At 41.7% G+C, this 22,046-nt stretch overlaps 1 protein-coding gene across 4 annotated transcripts in view; it reads right to left on the minus strand.

Moving 5' to 3' along the window:
* Positions 1-171: 171 nt before the first annotated feature.
* Positions 172-22,046, minus strand: part of LOC137546802 (mitochondrial glutamate carrier 1-like) — a 56,572-nt gene continuing 34,697 nt past the window's right edge. For 3 of the 4 annotated variants that reach the window (XM_068269669.1, XM_068269668.1, XM_068269667.1), the window contains 6 exons: positions 14,584-14,674; positions 12,603-12,721; positions 9,617-9,821; positions 6,702-6,853; positions 6,459-6,534; positions 172-4,684 (listed from right to left, as the gene is read on the minus strand). In XM_068269669.1, coding sequence (XP_068125770.1) covers positions 4,522-4,684; positions 6,459-6,534; positions 6,702-6,853; positions 9,617-9,821; positions 12,603-12,721; positions 14,584-14,674 — 806 coding nt within the window. In that variant the 3' untranslated portion in view covers positions 172-4,521. Of the gene's footprint in view, positions 4,685-6,458; positions 6,535-6,701; positions 6,854-9,616; positions 9,822-12,602; positions 12,722-14,583; positions 14,675-20,599; positions 20,790-22,046 lie in introns of those variants that run through there. The other variant, XM_068269670.1, reaches the window with a different exon arrangement.

Genomic DNA, 22,046 nt, shown 5'->3' on the forward strand with positions numbered 1-22,046 from the left:
CTTTACTTCTTTGAGGATGACAATCAGGCAGAGCTCTACAGTCCATACATCTACTATAGTATACCCAGTTGAAGAACGTTAAAGTGCCATCCCAGTGCAGCCATTTAATATTCTCATCACATTTGCATGTACAGATGACAATAACAGACAGAAACCACAATCTGAAGCATGTTATCATGAAATCAGACTTTATTCTGTCACCCTGTATTGAAAAGAAGCAACATTTTACATCTGTCTGATGACATTTATCTGACGGTTAGTGCAAGCAGGGACTGCAACATCAATTATCTAACATGATCGTTATTTGTAAGCAAGAAAAATGAAAGGAAAGGGGAAAATTTACCTGTACTTAATGTTCAGTTTTAGCAACAAAAATTAAGTGTAAATCTGGGCACATGCTGAGATTTAGCTGTGGACCTGATGTGCCAGATCAACAAAATCTACTTAAAGTGTACCCGAGATGAGCCCCCCTCAATAAAATATACATATCTGGAGCTTTCTTCAGGCCCACTCCGGCCTGATCACTCCCACGCCGCGCTCTTCTCCCTCTGTTCAGCCCACAACTGGCCCCCGGGAAAATACTCCAGTCGGGGGGCAAACGGCGCATGCGCAATCCGGCCAGGCACGCGCCCGTCACCAGGATCATTCATGGAGATGAACACAGGTAATGTAAACACAGTGGGAGCGCGCGCCCGCAGTTGGCCCCCCACTGAAGGACTTTCCGGGGCCAATTGTGAATAGAGAAGAGGACGCCGTTGGAATGATCAGGCCAGAGGGGGCGGGAGGACGCCCCAGGTATGTATATTTTATTGCAAATCCCCCATCTCAGGTTCCATTTAAACTGTATAGTTTTGGAGCTTAGTTGGTCCACTATAAAGTTTCTGGGCAACTGGTAAATCTGGCACAACATCTGTTTGTCAACATTCAATGCTAAAAGCCAAAGGAAAGTTTGCTATACGCACATTTTTGTACAACTTATGTAAGATTATCCAAGTTACAGAGATGTCATCGAGTCTAAAGCATTCTAGATAACAGATTTCATGTACTGATGTGATTTAGGAGACTGTGGGAAATTTCATATTGGGGGGAAAAAAAATACAATAAGCTTCAAAAAGTGAGTATAATCTCAAGCTTCATACTGACAATTTCAACATTTAAAGTAGTAACCCTTTACAGTCCAAATTTATCACCCACGTCCCCAGCATCCTTTTTTCCGATGTGCATGAACTGAAAAAGGTTTTACTCTTTAAATATCACTAGTTACTTCATGGAAACTTGTAATGCAGAGCAATCTACAGCGAAGGCTTCTACCCAGGAGCCCAGAAGATCGCTGCTATGAGAACCAATTCTGTCTAGTTCAGGAACATCCTGAAGAAAGTGAATGGGAGCCAGGCCACAGCAAGCCAGGTGGAAAAGGCTCTCAGTGCAGTGGTCTGCTGTGTACCTGGGATGACAGATCTACTTCTCTGGCTGTTCTGCTATATCATATTTTATAAATTAATTGGGGTACAGTATTTAGTAGGCAACACCTGCTATACTTTATACACATTCTGGGGTGCAAAACCTGCCTGTGTTTAAACTACTGCCAGTGTTTAAACTGGGCTTTATGTTATAGCAGATCATATGTTAAATGTGACTTGGAGTCATGGTTCAATAATTTCAGCAGGGATAATATTTGGTAGTCATAACAGAGGTACACGTCATGAGACTTGGATGTAGTCACTGCTGAACTGCTTCTAAAAAAAACAAAAAACAGTTTTCTTGCGTCAACCTGACCTGATTTCTGGCTATAATGGATGTTATCTTGTGTTTACATAAATGTATCAAGTGAGGAATGTGACACATTCTCTGACTGTGCAGAAGCAGCTGGAGACAGAGAGACACTGAAAGCATGTCTGCCTTCAACACATAATGAATAATACCAGTTATTAATAAAATGCAAAGTCAGCTCACAAAGCAAAAAACTGTACTTTTGGGAACCTATAATTTCTAAATGAATAATACTTATGCACAAATGCAAATATGATAACCATATGGTATATAAAAAGTAGGAAAACATGTTTTATTGAATATTATGTCAGGGTTTTAAACTGCTTTAAGCTTGAAGGCTGTATTTAAGTCTTTCTACTAGGAAAGTGACTGAGAAAGTACTGTATCATAGCCAGAGAATCAGTGGCACTTGACCTGCAATTTATGAAGAGGCTAACAATGTGACATCTCAAATGCTAGGTACACTATGAAAAGAACTTCATGATGAATCAGTGGAATTGACGTTGAATTAGAACTAGCTATTTATACATAAATATTTAAATTTGACTTTCCAGATTTATTAGCTGGAAAATATATGAATACTGTATTTCCTCAACTATAGCAGTTTTTGGTTAGAACAACCTCCCAGGAAAGCAGTCAGACGCTTGACTGACGGCTCCAGACACAACAGAGCGGTCAGAGCAATGCTTGCCTGTGGTCATCACAGATAATAAAATAAGCAAGTTCTGCCTGCAACAATTTGCTCATCATTGCAGATACTGCTGTAGTCTTTACATGGACAGGCTATTTTAGTGATGTCATAAAGACAATTACAACCAGAGGAATAATGTTTGTACTACAATAAAATAAGAATACATCATGGAAGTCTGCTTTAACTGCAATAATTCATCAGATTGTCACACAATTGTAATGTGTTGTCTGGTAACAATTTCAATGTTATACAGTACTGGTAAAACTCTCATATTTAATGATGCACATCATACCACCTTAGCACCAATGCTGGTTCACATTAACCAGTTTTGTGGCTGGAAAGCTCTAAATAGACCTACTGTGTGTGGATGCACACTACAAGTATTAGTGAGCTAAGAACTCTGTAACTAAATAAGTTCTATTTTAAACTGTTGCTCTTGCCTAGTTGGTATACAGGCCAATGTACTTCCTCTCTGCACAATAGCACCCATCTATATTACAGTGAATATTTACAAACTGCTGTAAAAAGAGACACCACAAAAAGGAAACACAGACATTAAAAAAAACACATAAAAGTAGAAAAAAGCAACCCCCCAAAAATATTATTGTTATTTGGTTGCATTTGTATATACATAAAGTGACAATTTGCGAAATATTAGAATACCCAATTAAGTTGAATGGTACTGACTGAGATTCAGAAACACTGCATGGATTATGGGTAGGGATACATGGACATCTGTGGCAAGCTTGTAATTGTGCAAGACTTTAGCACACATAACCCCATGCTCTGAATCCTATTCAAAGTACAAAAGTGTCTAATAAATAAAACAAGTGTCTAATAAACAAGTGTCTAATAAATAGGCACTTAGTCTGCTACCCTTAAGTAGCTCCCCCCCAATCTATACATATGTTGTGTCATGCATCAGGGAATCTCTTGGGCCCCATACAATGTAATCATTTAGGCCCCTTCTCTCAAGTCCCACATTGGAGTAGTCCCTTACTTCCATGATAGCAGCACTACCTATGAGCTTGCAAATTACATGAATGTCACATGTTGGGCAAGTGACAATTCCTGGGCCCCATTCATTGCAGCTAACCCACCTATGAGCTTGCAAATGACATACTGTAAATGTCACAGGTTGGGCAAGTGACAAATTCCTGGGCCCCATTCATTGCAGATGACCCATGCATCAGCATCTGTCTACGAAATTCCAAAACACTGAAATATGTACAAAGACTCTACAGTGTAAACCGTAAAGCTTTTTCTGCAGCTGCATAAAATAATGTTCAAGTATTGTCATCAGAAATCTACACAAAGGGATATTTAAACAATGTATTAACTGGCCCCTGTAAACAATCATCTCAATTGCTTTCACATACTATACCTCTGAAATCATAATTATGACAATACTTTTGCTAACCAGGTTTCTGGATATGTAGTCATCTTCAGTGCCGATGGTAATTCTGAAGCACTAGTCTTTCTGTTTACTTGATTTCAATCAAACATACAAGTGGCCTTCTCAAAATTCAAACTTGAAAGGGGAATGATTAATAAATATACAGCTCCCTTCCTAAACTCATCTACTCATGATATGTCAAAGCAGAAAAAAGTGCTATCTGGCTAGTCACAGTGGACACAAAATAGTACAAAAAGTTATTTGCACACCAATGGGTCCCATGTCATACTTGATGCTCTAAGTAGGAACCTGCCATCCACAAAAGAGGAGTGTAAAACTCCCAATCTGTTTCTGTGAACATGGACCGTTTTGCAGCAGATAAGAAGACATTGTAAACACACGGTGTTATGATGATTTCTTCCTATGCTGATGGATGGTAAAGTGGACCAGTCAAGTACATAAATAAAATGGGGGATCCCCAAATGGGAAAAGTAAGTGAGGTACTAACACCCTATGGTACTAAAAACCCCATGAATTGAGTGCTAAGAGAAAACCCTTCAACAAGCCAAAGTTCATCTCAGTATTCCAACACCAGGTGAAAACACCAAAAACAATGGTTGTCATTCTTCTTTCCATTTAGAGTAGTTCTTGTGGAATGCTTCAATTACTGAGCTGCTAAACTGTTAAACTGAGCAAATTCTACAACTGCTTCTCCAACACCGAGGAAGTATACGACTTGTACTATTCCAAAGAGCGGTGCAATGACAAATGCTCGACACAGTGATCCCTTTAAAAATGCTGAAGGGCCTTCTTTCACCCAGATCTTCCTGTAAAGGGGGAGAGGAAAAAAAAAAATAAGTAAAAGGAAACAGAAAATGTATTACAGCACACCTGATCCGAGGCAAAGCTACCTAAAGTAAGCAGAAATGTATGTTCATTCTTACCACTGCCCGTTGTCTGTTCCTCTCCTCATTACCCCCCATTCCCATAATAACGCCTTGAAAAAAAAATAACTTTTGGTTAAAAGGAAGAAGCAGGCTTTCGGCAATGTTCCCTCCCATTCCCTGCCCCTTTCATCCCCTTAAGAGGGGGGAATGGGAGGGTGATAGGAGGGAACATTGCAGCAAGCTGTCTTTCCTGTTTTAATTTAGCCAAAAGTCACATTTTTCAAGAAGTGACCATGAGACCAAGGGGGGGAAGACAAGACAAATAACATCTATATCGCGCTTTTCTCCTGGCGGACTCAAAGCACAAGAGCTGTAGCCACTAGGACGTACTCTATAGGCAGTAACAGTGTTAGGGAGACTTGCCTAAGGTCTCCTACTGAATAGGTGATGGCTTACTGAACAGGCAGTGCCGAGATTCAAACCCTGGTCTCCTGTGTCAGAAGCAGAGCATTACACCATTCAGAGGCAGAGTATTACACCATCCAGCCACAGAGAAACAAAGAGAGGAATGGGTAACGCATGGGGATATGTGGATCCAGCATGAACATACCTCTATGCTTGCCTTAGGTAGCTTGTATGTGAATTTCTAGTATTATCAGTAGAGATGGTTAATATTTAATTCATCTGAGTTTATGTAAATTTTATGCAAAAATATATGCAACTTGGAAATGCATCAGCTGTATGTGGCAGGACAATAGACAGTTACCTAGGTTAAAAACCATGGCTGAAACGAAGATGAAATAGGGCAGAGTTCCATATTTAACTATTCCAAGTAGTTTATAATGATTACCACACATAAGCAAGTACCAACAGTTAGGCATTACAAGCAGCATAGGCAGCTAATAATAACCATAAGCGAGTGTGTGATGCACATCGCATGGAGAGAAGATCATCATTTAATGTGCAGAGACAATCCTGTGGAAGGGGTTTAGCTGTTGGTGAACACGACAAAATGTGAGTGTCCTTTTACACTTCATGCATTTTAATGCGTTGCGTTTTAGCATTTGTAAAAAAGCATGCCAAAACGCAAGTCATTAATTGTTAAAGGACCCCAAGACAGCTGGGTGAGTATGTATCATGATACTATGTGGAACGCCCCATCTAGCCACAAGTTCCATATTGGAGGACATTATGATGGGGCATTTTGAAATAACGGATGTGTCATGATGGTCATCTGTATGGCAATAAGTCAGTGTGCAGGGAGTTGGCATGGAGCAAGGAAGTACTGTGGAGGACAATCACAAGTGTGGCATACAGGCAGAAGCACATGTGGAGAGGAGCACAGGATTGATACGGCCAGGGATTGCGTGGTTTGGAATAGGCAGTGTTGAAGTTAGGAGTTGTAACACACAGGCAAAGTAATTTTTTTAGCAGACAAGGCTTGGGGTGGAAGGACATTTTGTAGGCAGTGAGCGGTGTGTCTCCTACAAAGAATGTACTTTTAGTACTATTATTTGGATGTTGAGGTGTGAAAACATTTGTGAGAAAATAGGGGACTGAGAGTCTTGTGGCATTGCATGAAGATATGGTTATTGGACTTGGTTGATGGCATGAGGAAGCCATTACCATTCTGAATTTGAGTTATAGCTGTATGGAGCTTTACTGGAGATAAACACAATCAATTACACAGATTTGTCCAGCGTATTCACCCTACCTGGCACAATCTATTATTCCAGTGTACGTCTCTTCATTCGCTCCTTTGTGCAAAGACTGAAGACGGGTCTTGATTACTAAAGGGAGACCATAAGTACAGTAAAACAATTAGACACAAAGCCAAGTAACTAGAGTGTATTACATTGCCGTCTATGTATAAATAAACATGGACAGTATGTCTTACAACCATCTGACTTTAAAAATAGAAGGAACATAGCATGTTAATGACCAAAAATAGACTTACCATCACAGGGATTGACAGCCACAGCTGCAGTAGAGCCGGCAATACAGCCTGCAAAGAACGAGTGTAGAAAAGGAACCTTGCCATCAGAAGACATCCCCAGTGTATTTAGGTTGGAAAACAATGGAAAGTAGACAATGGAAAAAGGGACATCCCTGTTTTAACAATGCAAATATTAAAAATTATCAGTATAACAGAAAATGCAAATACATGATTATTTTCCTGTCCCCAGAGACACAGCCCCGAAAACAGTTACATATGCAGTGGCCGCACAAGAGAGTTGACAGTGGCATTTAGATTGGCTAATTACTACCAAAGGTTACCACCTTCATGTAGTATGAGGGCCAAGAGACTTTAAATAGTATGAACAGATTGTGTATGTAAGCCATCATATACTACATGGAAATGGTAAAATTGGCCAATCAAAATTGGATCCATGTACCAGGCTTAAAAGGTCAGTTGGCAACCTACTAAGTTTTTATTGTTGCAGGTGTACCTGCTTGAGAGATTTATTTTAATTTCCTATGGTGACACTAGTAGCAAGAAAAGACATTCATTAAGATCCTGCTGGAGATAAGGCAAGAGAAAACTTGCCACCGCACAGTGAGAGAGTTATCTTATCTCTTCATTCCTTAAGTTACCTCCTCTGTAGTTATTTTCACATGCAGTTAATTAACAGCCTGTCTTTAACTAAAGAATTCTGGAGGTATTTTGAGGATTGAAGAGTAAACTTAAAGACAGAAGAGAACTTTAGGTTTGCCTGAGGTAAAATGTTTCCTGAATACTACATGCCTCATCACCATGGTGATCACACTGGAAACATTATTAAAAGACAGGAGATAAGCTTTGTGAATTGAGGCCATTGTATTAATGTGCGTTACCACTTGTAGAGAATACTCCACTTCCTGAGCAACAGAAATATTATCTGCAGGATTCAGCAGAGCAACAACATTGTAAAGTAACATTTCAACTGCACACATTTCACACCAAAGACATAAAAAAAAAAAAAAAAAAAAAAAAAAAAAAAAAAAACAGAAAATAGCAGCTCTCTTATTAGGCTTGGTTGAAAGTAGGACGTTGCGGTGTTGCGTTATTAAAGTTTTATAATGCAGCTCACTGCACTGAAATCAATAGTCTATGCGACGTTCACAGTGTGATGTTAGCATTGCATGGTAACGTGTAGCGTCATGGTAACGCATTGCTGCAGTGCGTTACCTCAACGCACAAATTACCAGGTACAGGAAAGCATACTTTTTATTCCCTGTATGCTCTACTGTACCTACTGTATGCGCTGGTAACACAGCGTTGATCTGCGTTACCACTTTTTTTTGTTGCATTGTAATGTTGCGTTGCAACTTTACAATGCAATGTCCTACTGTGAACCTAGCCTACAACAAGTCAAGAAAATTGGATCTGTAATAGTTTCAATTTAGGGTCCTGGCTTGGCCAGTCCTATGCGATCATTGTTTAGTCTTGCTTTTAATTAACAGCATTAGAACTTTAATCCAAAATGTTCACAGGTATTGTCCTTCCATATATGAGAGAAGCACTGATGTCACTTACAGAAGGTAGTGTTTTACACTCTCATGGATTGGATACCAGCGTTATTGCCTAGTGACTTTCTTATTGTGGAGTCATGAGGTATTAAAAATGCAAACTGCCAGGCTGATCTTTTGCCTCCAGCAGTGTCTGCATTGGGTACTTGCAACAGTGTGTCTGAAATGCTAATATGTAGCAATTTCAAATGGGCTGGTTAAAAATGGGTGTGCTATATTCCCACAAGTTGAGGTTGTCTTAGGGCCCGTTTCCACTAGTGCGGTGCGAATCCCTGGGATTCCACCGCTGACAGAAACGCATGCGGATGCGATTCCGCGTGCGTTTTTTGCCGCGATTTCGCGTGCGAATTCGCATAGGCAGGGTCTATGCGAATTTAACCATGTCACTGCCTGGTCCAATTTGTATTACTTTGCGTGCGAATTCGCACGTGAAATCGCGGCAAAAAACGCACGCGCGTTTTCCCTATCAAATACATGGGCTGCGATTCGCCTGCATTCCTCACACAGGCGAATTCTGCAGGCCCTACCGTGCAGAAAAATTCTGCACATAAAAACGTGCGTTTAAAAAGACAAGTGGAAACAGTCCCATCCACTTTCATTGACTAAGCGAATTCGCATGCAGGCCACGCATGCGAATTCGTCCTAGTGGAAACGAGCCCTTAAAAAAAAATATATACAATTAATAAGTAAAAAATGTAAAATCTGTCTTACTCAAGTTGCTTTTCTCTGATGACACAACTTGTCCAATGAATGCCATGTGTGGCCAGATTAGAAAAACAATTTACAATGATTTCATTTTTATTTTAACAAGTGAGATCCAGCAGGGAAAATGCTAATGGACAACTAAGGGCTGGTTTCCACTATTGCGAATCACGCATGCGGATTCGCACATGTAATGCAAGTGGATGGGCCTGTTTCCACTGTAGCGTTGTTGAGGTGCGGTTTTTTCAACGGTGAAAAAACGCACAACAGAGCCGCAGAATTCGCCTGCGAGTGGAATGCATGTGAATCGCATGTAATGTATTTAATAGGGAAATCGCATGCGATTTCCCCATGCGTTTTTTGACGCGAATTCGCATAGGTACCAATGTAAATTCACACAGGCAGTGACATGGTTAAAATCGCATATACCCTCACGTATGAATCGCATCCACATGCGATTTCATCAGCGGTGGAATCCAGGCGATTCCGCACCGCAATAGTGGAAACGAGCCCTTAGTGCTCACTAAACCCGGAAAGCGTCAGTCAAAATCACCACCAGAACCAGAGAGCGCATACTGAAATCAATGCAAATTATACCACAAAGACAGAATTAATACCACTAGCTAAACAAGACAATTCCTTCCATAAGAAGGTATATACCTCAGTAAGGTTGCCCCAAGTCCTTTGTAAAGTCCTTTCACACCTTCTGTGTGGAGAAGCTGAGCAGCAATCTGTTTTGCAGACACCTTGTGAGCTACTAATGTCGGTCCAACGTTGTAAGATCTTGTAAGTACAGGAATGGTGTTTAAATGTTTTGAGCCATGCATGAGGCTTTGTATCCCAGGCACAGACTTGTGACAAGATGCTAAAAAAAAACAAAAACAAAAAAAAAACCCCAGTTAATCTTAAGGTCTAAATATAAAAATACGTTGCTAGTAAAAGACAGCTATACCATAAACTGCCCATATACAGTGGCTTGCAAAAGTATTCGGCCCCCTTGAAGTTTTCCACATTTTGTCACATTAATGCCACCAACATTAATCAATTTTATTGGAATTCCACATGAAAGACCAATACAAAGTGGTGTACACGTGAGAAGTGAAACGAAAATCATACACGATTCCAAACATTTTTTACAAATCAATAACTGCAAAGTGGGGTGTGCGCAATTATTCAGCCCCCTTTGGTCTGAGTGCAGTCAGTTGCCCATAGACATTGCCTGATGAGTGCTAATGAGGACTAAATAGAGTGCACGTGTGTAATCTAATGTCACTACAAATACAGCTGCTCTGTGATGGCCTCAGAGGTTGTCTAAGAGAATATTGGGAGCAACAACACCATGAAGTCCAAAGAACACACCAGGTCAGGGATAAAGTCATTGAGACATTTAAAGCAGGCTTAGGCTACAAAAAGATTTCCAAAGCCTTGAACATCCCACGGAGCACTGTTCAAGAGATCATTCAGAAATGGAAGGAGTATGGCACAACTGTAAACCTACCAAGACAAGGCCGTCCACCTAAACTCACAGGCCGAACAAGGAGAGCGCTGATCAGAAATGCAGTCAAGAGGCCCATGGTGACTCTGGACGAGCTGCAGAGATCTACAGCTCAGGTGGGGGAATCTGTCCATAGGACAACTATTAGTTGTGAACTGCACAAAGTTGGCCTTTACGGAAGAGTGGCAAGAAGAAAGCCATTGTTAACAGAAAAGCATAAGAAGTCCTGTTTGCAGTTTACCACAAGCCATGTGGGAGACACAGCAAACATGTGGAAGAAGGTGCTCTGGTCAGATGAGACCAAAATGGAACTTTTTGGCCAAAATTGCAAAACTCTATGTGTGGCGGAAAACTAACATTGCACATCACTCTGAACACACCATCCCCACTGTCAAATATGGTGGTGGCAGCATCATGCTCTGGGGGTGCTTCTCTTCAGCAGGGATAGGGAAGCTGGTCAGAGTTGATGGGAAGATGGATGGAGCCAAATATGGGGCAATCTAGGAAGAAAACCTCTTGGAGTCTGCAAAAGACTTGAGACTAGGGCAGAAGTTCACCTTCCATCAGGACAACAACCCTAAACATAAAGCCAGGGCAACAATGGAATGGTTTAAAACAAAACATATCCATGTGTTAGAATGGCCCAGTCAAAGTTCAGATCTAAATCGAATTGAGAATCTGTGGCAAGATCTGACAACTGCTGTTCACAAACTCTGTCCATCTAATCTGACTGAGCTGGAGCTGGGAATGGCAGGGCTGTGGAGTCGGCACAAAAATTTTCCGACTCCAACTCCTCAGTTTATGAAACAGCGACTCCGACTCCGGGTACCCAAAATTTCCCCGACTTCGACTCCTCGATTCCGACTCCACAGCCCTGGGGAATGGGCAAGGATTTCAGTCTCTAGATGTGCAAAGCTGGTACCCTAAGATTCTGGCAGCTGTAATTGCAGCAAAAGGTGGTTCTACTAAGTATTGACTCGGGGGGCTGAATAATTACGCACACCCCACTTTGCAGGCTTTTTTTTTTTTAATGTTTGTAATTATGTATGATTTTCGTTCCACTGCTCACGTGTACACCACTTTGTATTGGTCTTTCATGTGGAATTCCAATAAAATAGATTCAGGTTTGTGGCAGTAATGTGACAAAATGTGGAAAACTTCAAGGGGGCCGAATACTTTTGCAAACCACTGTATAACGCTGCTTTGCAATGTCCCACTGTGAATGCAGCCTATTAGAATTTCTGACTGCTATTTTAATTCATGTTCTTTATTTCCTGTCACTCAGACTACTAGTTTTCATATTAAAGCCAGGGAAAAGAAGTAAGGGAAAAGCTCTCTACTGAAGTCACAGACAGCAATTAAATCCCTTAAAGTTTCTAAATCCTTCCCACACCATCCAAAACTAAAATAAAGAAAAATCTGAAACAGGATTCTGGTATTGCTATAAAAAGTCAATCTATGTGTAAAACACCATCCTTATACACAAGACAGCCCTATTGCTTTATGAAAATAATAAGCAGTCTAGCTCCCACCCAACTAGTGCTAACCTTGAGAAAAGTGTGGCAGGCTTGTGTGTAAAAGATTTGTAGTGCAATTTAAAGTGAACCTGAAACCTATTTAAAATAAAACAAACAAACATTTACCTAAAGGAGGGGGAAGGCTCTGGGCCCTATAGAGCCTTCCAGTTCCTCTCACAGCCCCCTCGTTCCAGCGCTGTCTCCCCCGATTAAATTTCCTGCCACAGGAGACTCCGGAAGCCCGAGTGCTCCTGAGGACGGGCGGCTCCTTGCGGCGCATGCACGAGTGCACGAGAGAGCACTGTTGCGCACTACAGAGCTGCCCATCTCCAGGAGCACTCTGGTTTCTGAAGCCTCCGAGGTAGGGGGGGCACCACGAGAGGAACAGGAAGCCTCTATAAGACTCAGTCTTCCCTCTATGTAGGTAAGATTTGTTTTTTTATTTTAACTAGGCTTCAGGTTCACTTTAAACTGTATATATGCCAAAGGCTAAATAGATACATGAAGCCGGTGACACCTTATCCAAATGTAGCTAGCAGTGTTACAGCTAGAATGCATGAAATTTAAAAAAAAAAAAAAAAAAGCTAATTTTTTGTCTTAACAACAAATGAGCTAATTGGTAGAAGTCAGGTACCTAGTCTCCCAGCATCCTGCATCTGAATCTTCAGCATTTCCATGGGAGTAGTGATAATAACCTGGCACGTTCCAGCACCACATCCTGCCAGCATTTCTTTATACAGCGGCAGTTTTTTCCTGAAACACAAAAATGATATTAGCCATTATCTTACATGCACGTATGGTTTCTCAGCACTTTGCATATTAATAAGTATCCTACACAAGAAATTATATCAGTAATACTATTTTGACTCGCAGAAATGGAATCTAAATGTAGGTGACAGATGGACACAGAGTCCAATTTCTCAGAGTAGTGAGTAACTCCAGAACGTGTTCATCTGATAGGTGACCATGACATAACTCAGGATACAGCTCATCTGCAGTGGCTGCAGGCTCCAAAGAGCTGCTTCAGGCTAGCAGATAAGACATGTACAGCTTAAAGAGCGCTGTTGCATAATTCCTAATGTTAAACAAATAGAATCTCGGTAAGGCTGCTGCCCGGGAAAGTAGCAAAATCATCCTATTTTTATTACCTGCTACATGCTGTATATTAGCTAAACCAAAAAAAGGTTCAACCAATAGTGCATACACTCCCAGCTGACTCAGTAGGAGCAACATGCTATGTTGTGGCTGACTGGCAATTGCAGGGCAGGGGCAAGTCTAAACGCTTACGATGCTGACACCTTTCTCACACATCTGCAACATTAGTTATTATAAGCAGTTATCATCTAAAAACATACTTGAGTGTTTCTACTACATACAGTATATACACAGCAACCTACCACATTTGTTTTATTATCAAGAATGAGCAACACAGAAGATGGACTAGTGTAAAGAATGTCCGCAGCAAACACTGGTGAAGCTTCTAAAAACTGGGAAACTTTATTCTTTCAAAGGGTAACAGCAACAGTTGCTTCTTATGTCGGTTTTCTGTAACCCTTTGAAAGAATAAAAGAGGTTGCCAGTTTTAAAAGCTTCAACAGCGGTTTTTGCAGACCTTCTTTACACTGTTCTACATATGGGCTTTAGCTGGCTTGTTCCTGCATTGCTATCCTCATTTGGCATGTGTACGGGCCTTTATGGTGTTTTTACACTTCCATGCTAGGGACCCTCTTCTCCGTAGAATAACACCCAGTGGGGTCAGCAGTCCAGGTCTCCTTTACTGGAAGTAATTATCCTCATTGGCCATTAATCACACAACTGCTTCTTCACTTCCTCTTTCTATAACTTTTGTAGGTGGTAATTATTCGAGAAGTACCAAGATTAGATAGATCTATGTGATGGTACTAAGCTTCTATGCTCCCCTGGGACTATTGGAGTACCATTAAGTGGATCAAGTAATCGCTAGCTACTGTCAGATATTTACTATATAAAACATAATGAACAGAAGAGCAGAAAGAGACCCTGGGTAATAGGGTTTATACAAAGCCCTTAAGTATTTACTACTAAAGTCCAATAAGTATTACAATTCAGGAAAGTGCTCAGACCGCTGACACAATAAATACAAAAAACAGTAAAAACAACAAACATAAATATTTATAAAAACAAAATAAACAACTTAGGGGCGATCAGACCTCACCAACAGAGAGCTCTGTTGGTGGGGAGAAGGGGGGGAAATCACTTGTGTGCTGTGTTGTGCGGCCCTGCAGCTTGGCCTTAAAGCTGCAGTGGCCATTTTAGAGAAAATGTGCCTGGTCTTTAGGGGGGTTTACCACTGTGGTGCTCAAGTGGTTAATAGGGGTTCAGCAATAGGGGTGCCATTATTTACTCCCCAGGGTAACACTTTGTTTTCTTGCTATGTCAGGGGACTGAAAAAAAGGTGCATCAGGGACAAAGATTCTGCTGGTCTATGATGAGTAAAGAATGGTAAAAAAGTTAAGTAAGACAAAAAACCCATTATGAAAAACAGGGCCTGTCATACAAATGTGCAACCTGTAGATCATGTATCCAATATCAAGCGTGCCACGATAAAGGCTTTTGTTTTTGCTTCATTTACTTACCCATTTTTTCCCAAGTGGTATCGGAAGAAGTCATTGGCAGCCAGTTTTATGGCCTTCTCGGGAGTTACTAGAGTCAAATTCACAGCAGCACCTGAAAAGAAACACACAATTATAAGATCTATGAGAATTACAACATTTTAAAATACAGATTACACTGCAAAATAGGTACAGTACTAACAGCCACTACCGGGGGACAATATCTAAATTGCAGTTTACTTATACATCTAGGTAACATTCAGGGAAAAAAAAAAAAGTTTGACAATGTGCCAACTATGTAAAATGTCCTTTATCCTAAAATGTTTCACAATTTCATGCTGGCCAGTAGTTTTATTATTAGAATGCATCAAACCAGTAATTTGTGCTTACTGACAACTCTCTGCGAGAATATATAGCTGCATGCAAACTAACCAAAAGGCTGCCAATAGCGGGGCTATTTATAGTTATAGCAATGAAGTAGTTAGGCATATGGAAATAAAGTTAAATCTTAAAGTGATTACTGAGCAATATTAGGATAATGTCGTAAATGCCAATGAAAATTGTTCTAGATGGTGACGTAGTGTAGAGGGCCAACAATATTCTGAAACTAGCTAGTATGTAAATTGTCTGTAGTTATACAAGATGTCATTTTAGCAAGCCTTCATGTGTACACGTTATCACAAGAACAGCAGATGTCATATTTTAGAACAGCAAATGGTGGGGATAAAATATAGGACAGGAAAACAGAAGGCAACAGGAGGGAGAACAGAAGCAGTCTAGGATTCCGTGCAGAAAGCATGTGAGAGCATGCATAAGCATTGAAAAGTTATTTCCAAGACAGTTGTTGAATTTGCTGTAAAATGGGGAGATGGATACATTTCCATTAAATCAAATTGTTGGTTTCATGTGGAACGTCTGTTAAACCAAACCCTTTATATACAATGGCGGTATTCATTTGTGCGCTAATACTATGCAGACCACTTCCTCAATCTCTGTTAACCACTTGAGGACCGTGGGCTTTACCCCCCCTTAAGGACCGGCCACTTTTTTTCCATTCAGACCACTGCAGCTTTCACGGTTTATTGCTCGCTCATACAACCTACCACCTAAATGAATTTTGGCTCCTTTTCTGGTCACTAATAAAGCTTTCTTTTGATGCTATTTGATGGCTGCTGCGATTTTTACTTTTTATTATATTCATCAAAAAAGACATGAATTTTGGCAAAAAAATGATTTTTTTAACTTTCTGTGCTGACATTTTTCAAATAAAGTAAAATTTCTGTATACATGCAGCGCGAAAAATGTGGACAAACATGTTTTTGATTAAAAAAAACCCATTCAGTGTATATTTATTGGTTTGGGCAAAAGTTATAGCTTTTACAAACTGTGGTGCAAAAAGTGAATTTTCCCATTTTCAAGCATCTATGACTTTTCTGACCCCCTGTCATGTTTCATGAGGGGCTAGAATTCCAGGATAGTATAAATACCCTCCAAATGACCCCATTTTGGAAAGAAGACATCCCAAAGTATTCACTGAGAGGCATAGTGAGTTCATACAAGATATTATTTTTTGTCACAAGTAAGCGGAAAATGACACTTTGTGACAAAAAAAAAAAAAAAAAAAGTTTCCATTTCTTCTAACTTGCGACAAAAAAAAAAAAAAAAAAAAATCTGCCACGGACTCACCATGCCCCTCTCTGAATACCTTGAAGTGTCTACTTTCCAAAATGGGGTCATTTGTGGGGTGTGTTTACTGTCCTGGCATTTTGGGGGGTGCCTAATTGTAAGCACCCCTGTAAAGCCTAAAGGTGCTCATTGGACTTTGGACCCCTTAGCGCAGTTAGGCTGCAAAAAAGTGCCACACATGTGGTATTGCCGTACTCGGGAGAAGTAGTGCAATGTGTTTTGAGGTGTATTTTTTCACATACCCATGCTGGGTGGGAGAAATATCTCTGTAAATGACAACTTTTGATTTTTTTTTTTTTACACACAATTGTCCATTTACAGAGAGATTTCTCCCACCCAGCATGGGTATGTGTAAAAATACACCCCAAAACACATTGTACTACTTCTCCCGAGTACGGCGATACCACATGTGTGGCACTTTTTTGCACCCTAACTGTGCTAAGGGGCCCAAAGTCCAATGAGTACCTTTAGGATTTCACAGGTCATTTTGCGGAATTTGATTTCCAGACTACTCCTCACGGTTTAGGGCCCCTAAAATGCCAGGGCAGTATAGGAACCCTGCAAATGACCCCATTTTAGAAAGAAGACACCCCAAGGTATTCCGTTAGGAGTATGGTGAGTTCATAGAAGATTTTATTTTTTGTCACAAGTTAGTGGAAATTGATTTGGTATTGTTTTTTTTCACAAAGTGTCACTTTCCGCTAACTTGTGACAAAAAATAAAATCTTCTATGAACTCACCATAGTCCTAACAGAATACCTTGGGGTGTCTTCTTTCTAAAATGGGGTCATTTGTGGGGTTCCTATACTGCTCTGGCATTTAGGGGCCCTAAACCATGAGGAGTAGTCTTGAAACCAACAATGTCGCAAAATGACCTGTGAAATCCTAAAGGTACTCATTGGACTTTGGACCCCTTAGCGCACTTAGGGTGTAAAAAAAGTGCCACACATGTGGTACCGCCGTACTCAGGAGAAGTAGTATAATGTGTTTTGTGGTGTATTTTTACACATACCCATGCTGGGTGGGAGAAATACCTCTGTAAATGACAATCTTTTGATTTTTTTTTTACACACAATTGTCCATTAACAGAGAGATTTCTCCCACCCAGCATGGGTATGTGTAAAAATACACCCCAAAACACATTATACTACTTGTCCTGAGTACGGCGATACCACATGTGTGACACTTTTTTGCAGCCTAGGTGCGCTAAGGGGCCCAACGTCCTATTCACAGGTCATTTCGAGGCATTTGTTTTGTAGACTACTCCTCACGGTTTAGGGCCCCTAAAATGCCAGGGCAGTATAGGAACCCCACAAGTGACCCCATTTTAGAAAGAAGACACCGCAAGCTATTCCGTTAGGAGTATGGTGAGTTCATAGAAGATTTTATTTTTTGTCACAAGTTAGTGAAAAATGACACTTTGTGAAAAAAAACAATAAAAATCAATTTCCGCTAACTTTTGACAAAAAACAAAATCTTCTATGAACTCGTCATACACCTAACAGAATACCTTTGGGTGTCTTTTTTTCTAAAATGGGATCACTTGTGGGGTTCCTATACCGCCCTGGCATTTTACGGGCCCAAAACCGTGAGTAGTCTGGAAACCAAATGTCTCAAAATGACTGTTCAGGGGTATAAGCATCTGAAAATTTTGATGACAGGTGGTCTATGAGGGGGCGAATTTTGTGGAACCGGTCATAAGCAGGGTGGCCTTTTAGATGACAGGTTGTATTGGGCCTGATCTGATGGATAGGAGTGCTAGGGGGTGACAGGAGGTGATTGATGGGTGTCTCAGGGGGTGGTATGAGGGGAAAATAGATGCAATGAATGCACTGGGGAGGTGGTTGGAAGGGGGTCTGAGGGGGATCTGAGGGTTTGGCCGAGTGATCAGGAGCCCACACGGGGCAAATTAGGGCCTGATCTGATGGGTAGGTGTGCTAGGGGGTGACAGGAGGTGATTGATGGGTGTCTCAAGGTGTGATTAGAGGGGGGAATAGATGCAAGCAATGCACTGGCGAGGTGATCAGGGCTGGGGTCTGAGGGCATTCTGAGGGTATGGGCGGGTGATTGAGTGCCCTAGGGGCAGATAGGGGTCTAATCTGATGGGTAGCAGTGACAGGGGGTGATTGGTGGGTAATTAGTGGGTGTTTGGAGGAGAGAACAGATGTAAACGCTGCACTTGGGAGGTGATCTGATGTCGGATCTGCGGGCGATCTATTGGTGTGGGTGGGTGATCAGATTGCCCGCAAGGGGCAGGTTAGGGGTTGATTGATGGGTGGCAGTGACAGGAGGTGATTGATGGGTGATTGACAGGTGATCAGTGGGGATAGATGCATACAGTACATGGGGGGGTCAGATAGTGACAGGGAGTGATTGATGGGTTATTAGGGGGGTGATTGGGTGTAAACATGGGTCTGGGGGTGGGCGGGGGGGTCTGAGGGGTGCTGTGGGCGATCAGGGGGCAGGGGGGGGGGAAATCAGTGTGCTTGGTGCAGACTAGGGTGGCTGCAGCCTGCCCTGGTGGTCCCTCGGACACTGGGACCACCAGGGCAGGAGGCAGCCTGTATAATACACTTTGTAAACATTACAAAGTGTATTATACACTTTGTATGCGGCGATCGTCGGTTTAACATCCCGCCGGCGCTTCCGTATAGCCGGCGGGATGTTGCGGCGGGTGACTGGCGTCAGGAGCCGGCGGAGGATCGCGTCACGGATGACGCGATCGCTCCGCCCATGCCCTTACAAGGACCGCCGCCTCTGTGGGTGAGCTGGTCCTTGCAGGGTACACTTCCCGGCCGCCGCTGTGCGTTAGGCGGTCGGGAAGTGGTTAAGCTACTATTCTCTAAACATTTCACTTACGCTGCTCTGTCAAAAGTGGTCCTGTTTTCTAATTTTATCCAGAACACAATGCTTTATCTCCACCTACTATCCCAACCATGACCGCAGCTTTCCTGATGTTCTCTTAAACTTCTCATGACTACCTCTATTCTTACCTCCAGAACCTGGAGCTATTGTGCTGTACTTATTCTACAGAAATCCCTACAAGGTTTTACTGCCGTATAATCAATGCACGTGTGTTTTACGATTTGATAACAGTAAGATAAAACTTGTACAATGTGCAAAAAAAGCAGTTGTGCCACACATTTCTGTTTCTTGTCTTATTAAAAGCAAGAATTCATTGGCAGGGGCCTCTCATCTTGTGCTTGAATCTTAGCCATGATAATCAGTATTTCTTGGAATCTACTAAAATATCAAATATGTTAGTGCTATAAATACAAAAAAATAAAAATAAAATAAGATTAAAATTGGAGTGAGGAGTGGGGAGCAGGATGCAGATTATAACCTCATCTATAACCTGATATTTCCACATTCATATTTAAAATGTTATTATTTAACAGTGGTACTTTGGGATTCTGCAGCAGGCCATTTTTACAGGGCTGAAGTCCATCTATATTTACTGCATCATTGTAACTTATGTTTTACATTTTACAAGTTAGGGCCCGTTCAGACTGCACGCATTTCCAGCCGCGTTTTGGAAACGCGTGCAGGAGGCCGACACGCACGACATCAGACAGTGCATAGAGTGCACTGTCTGATGTTCACACTGCATGCGTTCTGGACCTGTGCGGTCCGGGAACGCATGCTGCACGCAGATTTTGTCAAAACGCGCGGCTGTCCCATTCACTTTTCAGTGATGGGATCAGCCACGCAACGCATACAAACGCGGATGGTGTGCGTTCGTACGCGTTGCGGTCCGCACGCGTGGCCATCGGCATTTGTGATCTGAACGGGCCCTTAACCAATCACAGAGAGTCAAGTTTGTGTCCGATTTATGGATGTTTAGTTCTGACAAGGTGTAAATTACCTACTCTAACCCAGCACAATCACTTGCATGCAATGCCACTAAATGCAGCTGCTAAGTTCTGTACACCAATCAGGAGCCAATTTCTTTGTTTACAGACCCCGTGAGCCAATCACAGGTCACCCTCTGGTCTTCAAGGGAGAAGAGCAGCATGGTACTAAGGAAGGTAATACCGCCAACAATATATTTCAGGTACAATTCAATGACAGTTCTACAAAAAGACTCCTGTTGGAAGTTTTCTACAATCCCACTTTATCTCTGTGGTATCCATGCCACGCTTTTCAATAAACTGTCTTGAAGAAGAACAAGTGAAAGGGGGGATAGGGAGAAGCAAAACAAAACAAAGCTCAAAGAGTATATACAAATAAGAACATATACGAAGAGGAACTGAACACAGAAAGCCTGGCTTTCACAAGAAGGGGGAAAAAAGAAAAAAAATCCTCAAAATTAAGGGGTAAAAAGTAAAAACAAAGAAAAGTTTTTCCTAATTACAAGTGTAGTACTGTAAGACCCATTTTACTGATCCATCGTGGCTTCGCCACATCAGCTAGCCCTCAAAATCCACGGCGATAGGTCTGCAATATGAAAAACACAGATGCAACAAACAACATTCTAAACACAACAATCTGGCATGTACATGTACCACTGATTTACATCTCAAAAATAGAATTAAAGGGAAGGTTAAGTCAAATAAAACTATAAATAATACCTGGGGGCTTCATCCAGCCCCCTGGACTTGTACTGTGCCCACAAAGTTCTCCTGATCCCCTCTGGCCAGCAGCGGCAACCCATGAAACATGCGCACCCTACGTGGAAATCGCTACTGCACATGCACAGAACGCTCCCAGTAACGGGAGTGCAATCCAGGTGCGCATGGCTTGGGAACGCACATGCGCATTAGCCTCCAAACTGCTTGGGGGGGGGGGGGGGGGGCAGAGCAGATCAGGAGGACGTTGTGGGCATAATACGGGTTCAGGGGGCTGGAAGAAGCCCCAGGTAAGTTAAAAACGTTTTACTTTTTTTATTTGACTTAAGCTTCTATTTAACAGAGCCTTAATTATAATAGAATTTCTCATAATTGTCGAATTACTCACAGTTATCAAATAGTTTCTGAAGTGACATGATGAGATAAATATATGTATGAACAGTGCTAATCCTACTTTATAAAGATGCAGTGAATGGCACTACCACTAGACTATTTAACACAGGTGCATCTCAAAAGGCTGTTGAACACTTCACTGCACTCACCAAATTGACTAGCCCAGTGTAGACATGCTTTGGAGGGAATACAAGCTCACATGAAGGATAATGGGGAAATCAAACACTGTCATAGCGTCAATGGTGCTTTATTGTAGTCTCCATAATCTGAGGCATATGCAGGGGTGTAATAAGTAGCCTATTAGGAAAGTAGGTAGCACGGCAAGAGGCTGGCCAAAATGACAATTTTGCGCTGCTTATGCTTCCTCACAGCACAGACTCTAAGTGACTGATGGGCAGGGACGCTGATGCATGCAGCACAAGTGCACTGTAGTTGGTGTGGTGCATAGCAAATGCTGTTGAAAGGGGAGGTTCCCCATCTTGTGGTTGAACAGGAGTAGGACTACCAAGTAGTTATTCTATCTGGTAAGTAGGTCTGGATAATTGTTGCAGGCTGTGGTCCCACTTGCCCATACAATGGCAAGCAAATGCAACATAAATGCAAGGAAGGAATTACAAGCAGCACAAAACGCCATCTTGGCTATTCCTTTGCCACTGTTCTCACTTGCTTAATAGACCGCTTGTTTCAACTTCTGAATGTTCCTGTGATCTTTGTAGGCCACAGTAATGCACTATTGACTGGGTGGCAGTTCTGGTTCTAATTATCCATTTTTTATCCATTGTAAGGATTAAGAAGTTAGGGCTATAAGACACAGCTTTTCTGCCATCCAACTGCAGTGGA

This window comes from Hyperolius riggenbachi, chromosome 2, assembly GCF_040937935.1.
Source record: "Hyperolius riggenbachi isolate aHypRig1 chromosome 2, aHypRig1.pri, whole genome shotgun sequence".
Lineage (NCBI taxonomy): Eukaryota > Metazoa > Chordata > Amphibia > Anura > Hyperoliidae > Hyperolius > Hyperolius riggenbachi.